Below are 14001 nucleotides of genomic sequence, written 5' to 3'. Positions count from 1 at the left end.
ACATGCACGCAATGATTTAAAAAGACACAGCATTAAAAGTAATGAAAACACAGGGTTGACAACTAGAAGTGAGAACACACTTGAAGTTTCTGACACATCTCTGCTGTAGTGACAGAATGAACTAGTGCTGATTATAAACATTCGATTGCAATTTTAAATAATTCAAATCTTCGGTATGTTCAAAGAACTGGTTTGATCACTTTTGACAGCGATATAACCCTCTGGCTTTCCTCGATTTTAACAGGAGAACTTGTCATGTCTTAAAAAGTAGAGGGTTCTGGATGGAGAGTTCAGGTGGCACTCAGTGTTCTTTATTGCGAAAAAGGAACTGAAATTGTTGCAGCTACATTGACTGGATTGATAATGAAGTACACGATTAAACAGAAAAGAAAACCAAAGTTTATTTGAAAGAGGTTTTAAATGCGTCTGTTTCACAAACACAGGAAGATATCAGAAACTCTGTCCTTTTGCAGGTTCAATGCTGTGTATTTCGAACATGTATGTATGGTAATCTGCACCTTCAACTGCTTCTAGCTGGTGTTACGCCAAAAGATTAACATTGCCGCATCCCTTTATATTTTCAATACTCGTGTCAGTCCAGTGAAGGTAAAAACTGTATGACACAGAGGCCTGCTTTCACTGCAGCTGACGGCACTAAGTAAGGTGATGACAACCAGAATATACAACAGACTGCTCCAAAATGGCCAGAAGCCATTACAGAATTCTGAAGTAGAGAACGGAATCCTTCCATTGAAGGCTTTCGGCCTACTCCAATCTGCCTGCCATCAGCCAGGACCCGATGCCCGGTGATTAGCAAACGGAAGACACTGCTCAAGTTGAGCGACTCACTCCCCACCTTTCCTTGCCAAGATCCATCACCTTGCTTCCACCAAGCAGTCACTCCTCTAACTGTGTAGCTCAAAATTGACCCAAAAACTCCTCCAAGTGAGGCAGAAAGATTCAGCTGAGAGCTATACTGAATCTGACACCTGATGCCTGGTTCAAAGGGGGAATATTATGTTGCTTTCCCGAAGAGGTCGCTTCGCAGTATTTACAGAGAACAATGTGGGCCTACAAAAGCGCCAAGAAAAGTGACACTGCTCCTTTAAAGCCAGCAGTTTCATTGAACTAATTTGACCTAACTCAGTGAATCACCTTACTGTTCCTTCACGCATATGTAATACACTCCCTTTTGAAGTATCCTCATACAAGTTCACCTTCAAAATCAGCTAGAAAACTTGCTCATTATAGATTTCCTCGAAAGACCTGAGGTGACCGTGCTCAAAGGTGTTTTTTTTCCCTTTTAGTCCTTCTTTTGGTCTTTTTATATAGGAAGGTTTGTTTAATCTTATAAACTATTAGGTCTCGTCGGGAACCACAGCAGTGAAACATTACTGAACGAGCAGATCAAAACCCAAGAGTGATACCTCTCCTTCATTCCCTGGTGGGTGTGTGTGTGTGTGTGTGTGTGTGTGTGTTTGGGGGTGGGTGGGGTGGGGCCCACTTCCTGTTGCCGACAATGGGCCTGCTGTATCCCACTCCGAACTCCGCAGGAATCCAAACTCCATCCCCCAGGAAAAAATACCCTCATATCTTGGAAATTCTGAAGGAAATCCCTTATCTTGTCGGAAGGTTTGGTAGAAGTACCGTGAAACAGCAACTGATGTACTAACTCTGTTTTCAGCATAAAGTAACATAAAGGCACCATTGATATCTTTCTGTGTTGAAATACTGTAAAAACGCTACATATGGCACATTAGTATTGTGAATGCTAACTTTTTTTTTTACATATATATATTTTAATCTATAAAAACTTGTAGACTTTCTACCAGCTGCAAGATTCTTCTGCTAAAATAAAATAAAATGTTTAATTTAAAGTAAAGTATCCGGAGTACTTCATTATATAAAATAAAGTTTTACTGGTGCATCTATGTGTTTTTAGACAGCAATTGGGTCTTGATTAGCAATTACATTGGACAGCCTGACTTGCAACTCTTCCTGTGTAGAGTACCTATTGGTGGAGTTAGTCCTGTTTTCAGCCAATCGGTATGCAGGGGCTGATTCTACACTCGTTGCCATGGGGTTCTGTATACTGAGAAATGGCGTCTCTTCCCCTATTCGTTCATCTTCAGTTTCACTGTCAGAGCTACTGTTCTCCGAGCTTGGATTGCTCTCGCTTTCCATTCTGTGTGAAATGTGGCCATTAGCCTTTGTTCTTTTTCCTCTCCTGTTGTTGGCCCCTTTCTTGGGGGGCTCGAGCGCCGGCTCATACTCCTGCGTGGTCTCGTATTCGTCGTCCTCGGCCACCCTCAGCGGGCTGGCCGGGATGCTGGCGCTGTTCTTGACGGAGCTGCGGTACTGCCTGTAAGGGTCTTGCCTCTTCTCCCGCTGCCGGGGCGGGGTCACCAGAAGCAGAGGCCTCTCCTCCTCGATTAAAGGGCTTATGGCCACAGATGGCATGGATATAGTCAGGCTAGAGACTGGCGGTGACATCTCCGAATCAGGTGACTTTGGGGACATCGGGGTTCTGAAGTCCACCGGTGACATTCTGGCCGGAGTGGTCATGGCGGAGACGAACCTGCAACGTAATTAACAGCACCAATGAAGATGACACAAAAAAACACAAGACCGTAAGTTCATAGATAGACTCATCACAGGAGGTAAGATCCATTTTGTTGGTTAGCATGAGCCAAATTGTTGGATCAGAAATCAGGTCTTCAGTTAATTCTTTCTTGATCAGTTGATAGCTTTTGGTGAATGGGTGGCACTGTGGATTGGACATACTGATGGAATGAAACTCTTCACTCCAAAACAGTGAAATGAGTAGCAAAGATTCAACCCAGTTCCTGATATGCACTGCCGATCTTTAATTTAGTTATAATTAGTGAACTCAAAGAGGTCATAGGAATGGCTGGTGTGAAAAGTGTTATCCTGGGCTGCAAGGGGAGTGCGCTTCTGAGGTTGAAGAAGAGTACAAGAAGCATTGGGGGTGCAATTATATCTTTTACATCCACCCGAAAGAGAAGCTGGGGCCTCGGTTTAACGTCTCATCCAAAACACGGCACCTCCCTCAGCACTGCACTGGTGTCAGCCTGGATAATGTGCTCAAATCTCTGGAGTGATGCTTGAAACCACGATCTTCTGACTCAGAGGCAAGAGATCTAGCAACTGAGCCAAGGCTGACACATCTCAGAGCTGCGCATGTCAGAGCCGTGCCCTCAGACCATATAGTTACAGTCAGACCTCCCCTTACAGTCGGAGCTGTACCCTCGGTCTCTACAGTTACAGTCAGACTTCCCCTTACAGTTGGAGCTATACCCTCGGTCTCTACAGTTACAGTCAGACCTACCCCTACAGTCGGAGCTATACCCTCGGTCTCTACAGTTACAGTCAGACCTCCCCTTACAGTCGGAGCTATACCCTCGGTCTCTACAGTTACAGTCAGACCTCCCCTTACAGTCGGAGCTATACCCTCGGTCTCTACAGTTACAGTCAGACCTCCCCCTACAGTCAGAGTTATACCCTCTGTTTCTACAGTTACAGTCAGACCTCCCCCTACAGTCGGAGCAGTCTCCTCAGTCCCTACAGTTACAGTCAGACCTCTCCCTACAGTCGGAGCTATACCCTCGGTCTCTACAGTTACAGTCAGACCTCCCCTTACAGTCGGAGCTATACCCTCTGTTTCTACAGTTACAGTCAGACCTCCCCCTACAGTCGGAGTTATACCCTCTGTTTCTACAGTTACAGTCAGACCTCCCCCTACAGTCGGAGTTGTCTCCTCAGTCCCTACAGTTAGTCAGACCTCCCCCTACAATCAGAGCTGTGCTGTCAGTTCCTACAGCTACAGTATACACTATATATATGAATGTCTGCAGGGCCTACCTTTCACTATGCGGTGAATCTCGGAGGGAGTCCGGAGTGCCTCTTGAGTTCCTCACGCACATAAGCATCTCTCGCTGACCTGCCACACCATTGAGACGGCCTCGGTGATTGATCGGGCTGGTCTGCCTGCTGGTTTCTATTGATGACGTCACAAGCACAGAGTGGCTATCTGAGATGACACTTTCTGTCTGGCCTGTACTCCAACTGTGGCCAATACAAAGAGAAACAATTTTAAAACCCTTGGTCAGGCCGCCTTTGTAAAGCACACAGCCAAAGTCACTGGGGGAGAAATTCGTGATCGCCCCGTTTGGGGCAGTAAATTTTGAAATTGTGAAAAATTAGCGCCAGGCGCTAATGAATCTGAGGTTCCCCTAAATTGGCTGTTAGCGCTCCAGGAGAGAGCTGGAGTACTAATGATCTCAGTGGGGCGCTACAGGGGCACTACCAGCAGAGCGATAATGAATTTCAGGTGCTATGCAGTTGGGAATGATCCTTCACACTGGCCTCCTTCCAGCTCTTAAAAGGGGAGGTTGCATCATTGTGCAGATCCTCATTATCAGCATTGCTGGCTGTGAAGGCGACCTGCGACCAAGTCAATCCCCTGATCGTGATGGCTGATCCTACTCCCAGGCAGAGAGCTCGTCATTTCATGGACGAGGCATTGGTCGCGGGAGTGGACCGAAGGAGGGTAGTGCTGTTCCCGGACACTGGAAGGAGGCCATTGCCCCAGGTCTTCAGGGCAATGTGGAGGGACGTGGCCCAGGAGGTCTCGACCAGTAGTGTGGTCGTACGCAGCCTGATACAGTGCCAGAAGAAATTCAACAACCTCACTCGGGTGGTCAGCATGAGTAAATGCTTCAACAGGTCCTACATACCAGCATCTGAACCTCAGTCTACACACTGCACAAACAACCACACCCCCACCACTCACCCACCAAGCATCTCCACCGACTAAAACTCACATCCACATCTCACGCCTTGCCTACAATCACAGCTATTCGACTACGGCAGGCATATCTACCAAACACATAGCTGGATCCTGACTCTCACACATTCGCTTCTCTTGCAGGCCAAGATGGCCCACAATAGGAGGGAGCAGCAGAGAACAGGCGGGGGTGATGTGCAGCTCCAGCTGCTCTCAGACCTGGAGGAGCGAGTGCTGTGACTCATTGGGCAGCAGGTGGTGGGCGCCGTGGCCGTCGGCAACATCGACCCCCTTGGGGGCAACAACGGTATGTTCATCCCCTCTCCTCTCATCCTACTTCCCCCTTTCACCAAAAGCCTTTCCCACTTTCCAGCTCTTGATACTGTCTGCATTCCTTGCTCCCTTCCTGCCTCCCTGCCCTCACCTTAACGTGAGTCTTGTGCCTTTATGCTTTCAGAGAATCAGCACCCAGATGGCCAGCCTGTCCCTCAGCCTCCCACTGAGAGTGAGGAAGGAGAAGAGGAGGAGGAAGTAAGCACCGTATCACTGCATCTCTTACCCACAAGCACCACCTCAGGTACTGGCATGACGCGATCTTTAGAGGCAAGTTTAGTAGAGGGGTCTGCACTGGGTGATGCACCGGGGACGAGCGGGCTGCAGCAAGGCCAGGGGGAAAGGGTAGCTCGGGAGCCAGCCTGGAGGCGCTAAGATGCCCAATTTCTCCCCCATTATACTTACAAGGGAGATCTTCAGCAACTTTCCAGCTGCAAGTGGCACCAGACATTTGAAACGATTTAGTTTTTAGGGAATTAATGTCCTAATGCCTACTTCACTGAGACACAGTGAGGGAGGTCAAGGAAGAAGCTTCAGCAATTAGTTCCTATGGGTGATAGGAAGACCTCTCTGTAATGATGCCCCTCACTGGTGGTGCTCAGTGCAATAGAATGGAAAGTAAAAACGAAAACAAAAAGGAACTTGCATTTATATAGCGCCTTTCACGACCTCAAGATGTCCTATATTGCTTTACACCCAATGAAGAATGTTTGAAGTGTATTCACTGTTGCAATGTAGGAAACGCAGCAGCCAATTTGCACACAGCAAGCTCCCACAAACAGCAATGAGATAATGACCAGATCATCTGTTTTAGTGATGTTGATTGAGGGATCATTATTGACCAGGTCTCCCATGCATTTCTTCAAAATAGTGCCATGGGATTTTTTACATCCACCCGAGAGGTCAGATGTCTTGGTTTAACGTCTCATCTGAAAGACGGCACCTCCGACCGTTCAGCACTCAGGTGCCGGAGTGTCAGCCTAGATTTGGTGCTCAAGTCTCTGGAGTGGGGCTTTGAACCCACAACCTTCTGACTCAGAGGCGAGAGTGCTGTCCATTGAGCCACGGCTGGCACGATAGGGCTGGTAATGCAAACCTGGCACAGTGATACTGGGACTGCCGGCCAGCGGGCACAGGAATGAGCTGCCATTGCGGCATCGTGCGAGGACAGTTTATTTAAATGTTCCATTGAGGCTCGTGACCCTTAGAGCATGATGCGTTGGAGCACTGCAGGGCCAGAATGTTGATCAGGCAGCAGCCATGCACGTAGAGTACTGCCATCTCTGTGCCTCAATCTGTGGGCGGTGGGGGTGGGGAGGGGTAGAGGGCTACAGAGTGCCCTTCGAAGCACTGACTGTTGGAGGCTTCCTGAAAGGTGGGCATCAAAGCAAGGGTGGTCCTATAAGAAGAAAAGGGCAAGGCTTTATGTTATAGAAGTGAGCCAGCCACAAATGCCCACTCAGTGGGTGAAGCGTTGCTCGGGCGCTCAGCTTCAATTAAAGGGAGGTGAGTCCAATTTTCCCCATTATTGTAGGCTTTAAATGAGCCTCGTGTGTGCAGCCCCGCCCATGGCTACGTGCTGGCTGCTTGTTGAGCTGTGAGCACCGTGGGTGCATCGCGGCCTCAGGCCTCTGCGTCCGACAACAAAGAGCCCAAACGCAGCACAGCACCCCACACACGCCGTGGGCAGCGCTATCAGCTCCTGCACATAAAGCGGACTGATCGGTGCCACATCACGGCGGGGCAGTGTCGCCGGTCATAACGTGACTCTGTTCGTTCCGCATTCACCTCGTACCATTCCTTTCCTCCTTGGCACGTGGCAGACGAAATTTTAAGTGTGGAGTGGCGCATTCAATGGAAAGGGAAATGGGGAGAGGTGTTTAACGGGAGGCCGAGCGCTTTGCACCATCGTCCAAAAGTTAAAATTACCCCAAGGCAGTCAAAACCAAGTGAAGTGGGGTTAGAGGACAAGAAACAATTGGACCAGGAGTGCAGATGTAGCCCAGTCCTCATTTTAAACTCCTACATTCTGACCTTATTTTTGCATCCCATTATAAATTTGAGGCCTAGAAATTCAGTAGGCTTAGCGCCCCATTTGGGGCGCTGGAGGGCCTAGCGCCGGAGTTATGGCCAGTTGGCAAATTCAGTGGGGCCCTTCCGTCGGCGTTACACCGGTTGCGCTGCGCCGGCACCGATGACGTCATCGGTGTGCGCAGCGTCCCGGTTGCCGTGGTGACGGGCCCCAGCGCCGAAATTGAGTTGCGGCCGCCTCGCCCGTGGCAGCCGCAACTAAGACTTTGGCAACCGAGTCTTGCAGGAGTTAGCGCCGGCGCATTAAGGTCGCGCGGCGGCCGGCCGCTTTCCTGCCGGCCGCCTGCCTGCACCTCCCTCCCCGGACTCCTCCACCCCCCTCCCGCGGAACAGATGCGTCTGGCCTGCAAGCCCGGCACTTGTCCGAGGTGCCGGGCTCATTTTTCTGAACATTTGAACGGCCAGCGGGCGGGTGCAGGCAGCTCCTCCTTAACTGAAGGAGGAGGCCTGCACTTCCCCAGCCTGCCGCACCGCATCGGGTGCCGCAGCGCCGGAATTGCGCCGCAATGCGGCAGTCAGCGCCCATTTCGAGGCGCTGACACCCTCTAGTAGCGCCGGCAGCCGTTTGGGCGCGGCGCTACTGAATTTTTGGCGCGCGCAGGGGGACTTAGCGCCGGCGCTAAATTTCCGGCGCTAAAGCCCTGGCGAACCCACAACCGAATTTCTAGGCCTGAATGTCCATGTCCACATTTATAATCGAAACTGCCTATGTAAACTAGTCACGCTGTAATTTACCCCCACCCGGGGAAGGGAGGAGAGTACACGTTTTATAAATGGAGATCTCATTATAAATACGGACATAGGAATTTAGGAAGGGGGGTGGGGGTGGCAGAGGTGGCTGCTCCGAACATCAGAGTTCCCACGCTCGGATTTTCTTTGGGACTTGGCGCATTGTCGGTGCCGGCCAGGTCTACCGACCAAATGAGGGGCCGCCAGGGGGACTTCGGCTGGGATCGTGGCCTGGAGCCCCTGAAAATCTGGCCAGGAACATTTATTTTAGACTGCACTGACCAAGGATTTTCAGGGCTCTTCTCCATGACTGATAGATCCTTTTGTGTCATATGTGCTTCCCTTTCTGTTCATTGCAGATCTCTGTTAGTTGATTCTCGTTCTACGCTATTTGATCCAAGAATACTGTTTAATCCAGGTGTCTTTACCTGTGGCTGGGTGTGTGAGTGACTGTCGTAGAGTGATGGGTTGTCGATGTGTAGTGATTTGTTGAGAACGAGGTTTCTGTTTCCCGCTCAATGACGTGCTCAGTGGATCCAGGGTTTTTCATTATATATTGCTGAAAACAAACATACAATGTTAGAGCACAAGAAAGCTCAAAACGATAAAAGGTCATCTGGCCCATCAAGCCCACTCCTTCCACAGGCCATTCAAGTCTATCACCATCATGGACATCACCCTCCACCCAAGATCTCCCTCCTCTCTTGCTAACCCTCATGTTAGATCTATTGAAATCGCAACAATACAAAGCTCCAGTGATGGTTAAATGACAGGAGCCCATAGACGGGCAGAGTGTTAAAGACAAAATTAAAAGCTTATCTGCAGTTTTTTAAAACTGTGCCTTTCTTTATTAAGATGCACTGACCAGTTTAGTGTGCTGATCGACATATACTGCTCACTGGCTATTAATACGCCCCAGGTGTAAAATAAAGTCAGCCGCACAAAAACTGCTAGTCTAAATAATTAAGAAATGTCATTTATTTTTTGCTACATCTTATTTCCTTGTTAAAACCCCAGGCAGACTTTTCAGTGAATACCAAACATGGAGCGAGACAATTACTAATTGCATGTTTCAGTAGAGAAAAGCTCAGAAACAAGGCAGATTCGCCTTTCAATGCGAATTGCATAACGTGCAATATTTTGGCAAAATAATAATACGTGAACAGTGACATCGCTTCCACATGCTGAGAAGTATTTGGCAATGTTATGGGGCCTGAATTTATAGGCTCATCATTGTGTGTGTCTATCAAGTAATTTGTGTCGAATGGACCATTTGGATTGCGTTTATAATAGCAAAATACTGCGGATGCTGGAAATCTGAAATAACAACAGAAAATGCTGGAAAAAGCTGGAGATGTAACAGATATTAAGCAGGTGCAGAGAGGGGGGTGGGGGGGGGTTAGGAGGGGAGGAAGGAATTGAAAGAACACCCTGTACTATTGAAAGAGGCAGGAAAGATAAAATGTTGCAAATGGGAATGGCAAAAATCATACTGCATGAAAAATGGGGGCAGGGATAATTATCTGAAATTGTTGAACTCAATGTTGAGTCCGGCAGGCTGCAAAGTGCCCAATCAAAAGATGAGGTGCTGTTCCTCGAGCTTACGTTGAGCTTCATTGGAACAGAGATCCTGAGGACAGAGAGATCAGAGTGGGAATGAAGCGGTGAATTAAAATGACAGGCGACCGGAAGCTCAGGGTCACCCTTACGGACTGAACGGAGGTGTTCTGCAAAGCGGTCGCCCAATCTGCATTTGGTCTCCCCAATGTAGAGGAGACCGCATCGTGAGCAGCGAATACAGTATATTAAATTGCAAGAAGTACAAGTAAATCGCTGTTTCACCTGGAAGGGGTGTTTGGGGCCCTGGACAGTGGGAAGGGAGGAGGTAAAAGGGCATGTGTTGCATCTCCTGCGCTTGCACGGGAAAGTGCCAGGTGAAGGAGAAGGGCTGTTGGGGGTGATTGAGGAGTGGACCAGGGTGTTGCAGAGGGAGCGGTCCCTTCGGAATGCTGAAAGGGGAGGTGAGGGGAAGATGTGTTTGGTGGTGGGATCACGTTGGAGGTGGCGGAAATGGCGGAGGATGATCCGTTGAATGTGGAGGCTGGTGGGGTGAAAGGTGAGGACAAGGGGAACCCTATCGTGGTTCTGGGAGGGAGGGGAAGAGGTGAGAGCAGAAGTGCGGGAAATAGAACGGACACGGTCAAGGGCCGTGTCAACCACAGTAGAGGGGAATCCTCGGTTGAGGAAAAAGGAAGACATTTCGGAAGCACTAGTATGGAAGGTGGCATCGTCAGAACAGACGCGGTGGAGACGGAGAAACTGGGAGAATGGAATAGAGTTCTTATAGGAAGCGGGGTGGGAGGAAGTGTAGTCCAGGTAGCTGTGGGAGTCGGTGGGCTTGTAGTGGATGTTTGTTGAAAGCTGATCGCCAGAAATGGAGACGGAGAATTCAAGGAAGGGAAGGGAAGAGTCGGAGATGGACCATATGAAGGTGAGGGAAGGGTGGAAATTGGAAGTAAAGTGAATGAACTTATCTAGTTCAGGGCGAGAGCAGGAAACGGCACCAATACAGTCATCGATGTACCGGAAAAAGAGGTGAGGGAGGGGACCTGAGTAGGACTGGAACAAAGAATGTTCCACATATCCCATGAACAAGCAGGCATAGCTAGGGCCCGTGCGGGTTCCCATAGCAACACCTTTAATTTGGAGGAAGTGAGTGGAGTCAAAGGAGAAGTTGTTCAATGTGAGAACAAGTTCAGCCAGGCGGAGGAGGGTGGTGGTAGATGGGGACTGGTTGGGCCTCTGTTCAAGGAAGAAATGGAGCGCCCGAAGGCCGTCCTGGTGGGGGATGGAGGTGTAGAGGGATTGGACGTCCATGGTGAAAAGGAAGCGGTTGGGGCCAGGAAACTGGAAATTGTTAAAGTGACGGAGGGCATCGGAAGAGTCGCGAATGTAGGTGGGAAGAGACTGGACAAGGGGAGAAAAAATAGAGTCGAGATAGGAAGAGATAAGTTCCGTGGGGCAAGAACAGGCTGAAACGATGGGTCTACCAGGGCAGTCCTGTTTGTGGATCTTGGGAAGGAGGTAGAAGCGGGCTGTGTGGGGTTGGGGGACTATGAGGTTGGCGGCCATGGAGGGAAGATCTCCAGAGGAGATGAGGTCAGTGACACACTTGGCCATATTATCACCACCACTACTACTGACTCTTGTGGCCAATTATCTAACAATTCTCCCCGACAATATTATCTCAAGTTGCGCAGTGCTGCAGGTTAACTTCTTACCCATTGGAACGTGATGTCATATGACCTATTTTATACCAAGTCCTGGCCTCTTACTGTGGGCCTCAGTGTTTGAAGCTTCTGCAAAGGTTTAAATTACTGGTTCTCCTTGGGAAACAGCTCCAGCACCTCGGAGATAAGCTGCGCGTGATGGCGTCAGTCAAGAAGAGGTGGGAAATTTCGACTGGCTCCATGTTGGCCAAGGTTACTTTAAGGGACCTCTGTTTCAGGGAGGCATAAATCTACCACTGAGGGCCCTTACTACACTGGCTGAAAATAAATGAGTTACAGCCACCTGGAGGTCAGGTTTTGGAAGGCGCTGGTGTGCTCCGATCTTCAACAACAAATTTCTCTTCCAAGGTACTAATGACTGCAGTGTCACACCTCGACAGAAATGTTGAAGAAAATGGGACATGACCAGCCAGATTAGTCATTACAGAAATATGGCCAACATCCCCAGCATCGAAGATTTGACCACGCGCGATCAGCTCCGATGGATGGGTCACACCGTCCGCATGCCCCATATGAGACTCCCAAAACAAGCGCTCTACTCGGAGCGCCAACACGGCAAGAGAGCCCCAGGTGGGCAGAGGAAACGCTTCAAGGACACCCTCAAAGCCTTCTTGAAAAAGTGCAACATCCCCACTGACACCTGGGAATCCCTGGCCTAAGACCGCACAAAGTGGAGGAGAAGCATCCGGGAAGGCACCGAACACCTCGACTCTCTTCGCCGGGAGTAAGCGGAAGCCAAGCACAAACGGCGGAAGGAGCGCACGTCAACCCAAGCACTCCACCCACCCGCCCCTTCAACCACCATCTGCCCCACCTGTGACAGAGACTGTAGGTCCCGCATTAGACTCATCAGTCACCTGAGAACTCATTTCTAATGTAGAAGCAAGTCATCCTCGGTTCCGAGGGACTGCCTAAGAAGAAGAATACTGCCCTTTTTATGTGTTTGTCCATTTATTTACTGTGTATACATTATAGTACTTGTTAAAGACCAAAAATATGGAAATGCAATATAAACACCTTTAAGTCAGGATAGAGTAGTAGCAATGAACTACATGGGCACTGTCTTACCAAATCGAGGACAGGCTGGAAGATTGGTGAACCTTGACCTACAGCCTATTCCCAATTTGTAAAGGTCATCTGTGTGGGTTTCTGTTATTACTTTAACCTGAATCAATTCACTGAAGAGAACACCAAACATACACTTGCATTATCTTCAGGAATAAAACCTCCATCTGCTGACTCATGGCCACAACAGTATCAGTCCTATATTGTATCTACTGACACACACTGCTAATTCAACATTGTATCTTCTGAAACTTTGCAATACTGTTAATTATATATTGTATTATACTGAAACTAACACAATGCCGTTAATTATATATTGTATTATGCTGACACACTAACACAATGCTGTTAATTATATATAGGGCCAGAACTTCGGGTCCCCACGGGTGAGTACGCGCTGGGTACTCACGCGTAGGCCCAACAAAAGTGCCGGTTTCGTGCATGCACTGCGCATGCGCGGGAAACCGGAACTTCCGTTCCGTTAAAGGAAGGGGTTCACAGGTCGAACGCGTGCGCCGGAGAGGCAGCGCGTACGCCTGGAACTTCCGTTTTTTTTGCATGTTTCTCCGGGAGGGTAAGTCTCCAGGTAAGTGGTGAATTGAGTTAAATTAAAACATCTTTTCCACAGGTTTATTATTTTTAAATACTTTAAAGAAAGGTAAGTTTATTTTAGCCTCATTAGAAATTGTAATTAATTTTTTCAAAAATTTAAATTATTGTTTAAAATAGTTATTTTATGTAATTTATAGTTATTTTAGAAATGTCATTTAAAAAAAAATTTATTTGAAGTTTTAGTGATGTTTTAGGGATGAATTGTATTCATAGATTTGACAGGTCTTCCTGTCAAACCTATGAATACAGATTCCCTGCTACCATTGGCTCTCCATGGCCCATGTGATCCCAGGGGACGCTTCGAACTAACTGCGCCCCTGGGATATGCAAGCACAGCGCGCCGGCAGCTGGAAGAGGCCCAGGATTGGAATCCCACGCGGGCCCACAGCACAACGGCCGGCACGCTAGGTAAGTGCAGGTCGGAGGCTTGCACCCGTGGGAAGCCTCCGACCCGAATTTCTGGGCCAATATTGTATTATACTGAAACTGACACAATGCTGTTAATTCTGAATTGTATCTATTGATGCTGACACAATGCTGTTTGTCCTGTATTATATCTACTAACACAATAAAACAATGCTGTTAATTCTATATTGTATCTACTAACACACTAACACGGTGCTGTTAATTCTGTATTGTATCTACTAAAACTAACACAATGCTATTAATTCTAAATTGTATCTACTAACACACTTTTTCAACACTATTAATCCTATATTGCATCTACTAACACAATGCTGATAATCGTATATTGTATCTACTGACACATTAACTCAATGCTGTTAATCCTATATTGTTTAGCATAATGCTGTTAATTCTACATTGTATCTACTGACACATGAACACGATGCTGTTAATCCTACATTGTATCTACTGACACATGAACACAATGCTGTTAATCCTATATTGCATCTACTGACACATGAACACAATGCTGTTAATCCTATATTGCATCTACTGACACATTAACTCAATGCTGTTAATCCTATATTGTTTAACACAATGCTGTTAATCCTATATTGCATCTACTGACACATGAACAGAATGCTGTTAATCCTATATTGCATCTACTGA

At 48.0% G+C, this 14001-nt stretch overlaps 1 protein-coding gene across 3 annotated transcripts in view; it reads right to left on the bottom strand.

Moving 5' to 3' along the window:
- Positions 1-376: 376 nt before the first annotated feature.
- The window catches only part of LOC147122584 (pro-neuregulin-1, membrane-bound isoform-like), a 214824-nt gene continuing 201199 nt past the window's right edge, over positions 377-14001 (bottom strand). For all 3 annotated transcript variants that reach the window (XM_086007251.1, XM_086007241.1, XM_086007260.1), the window contains 3 exons: positions 8389-8519; positions 3883-4086; positions 377-2578 (listed from right to left, as the gene is read on the bottom strand). In XM_086007251.1, the coding sequence (XP_085863377.1) occupies positions 1939-2578; positions 3883-4086; positions 8389-8519 (975 nt within the window). In that variant the 3' untranslated portion in view covers positions 377-1938. The remainder of the gene's footprint in view (positions 2579-3882; positions 4087-8388; positions 8520-14001) is intronic.

Source organism: Somniosus microcephalus, chromosome 2 (genome assembly GCF_052327205.1).
Source record: "Somniosus microcephalus isolate GS21.2 chromosome 2, FLI_Smic_1.0, whole genome shotgun sequence".
Taxonomy (NCBI): domain Eukaryota; kingdom Metazoa; phylum Chordata; class Chondrichthyes; order Squaliformes; family Somniosidae; genus Somniosus; species Somniosus microcephalus.
The sequence above is the reverse complement of the archived record's forward strand: the minus strand, read 5'-3'. Positions and strand labels throughout refer to the sequence as shown.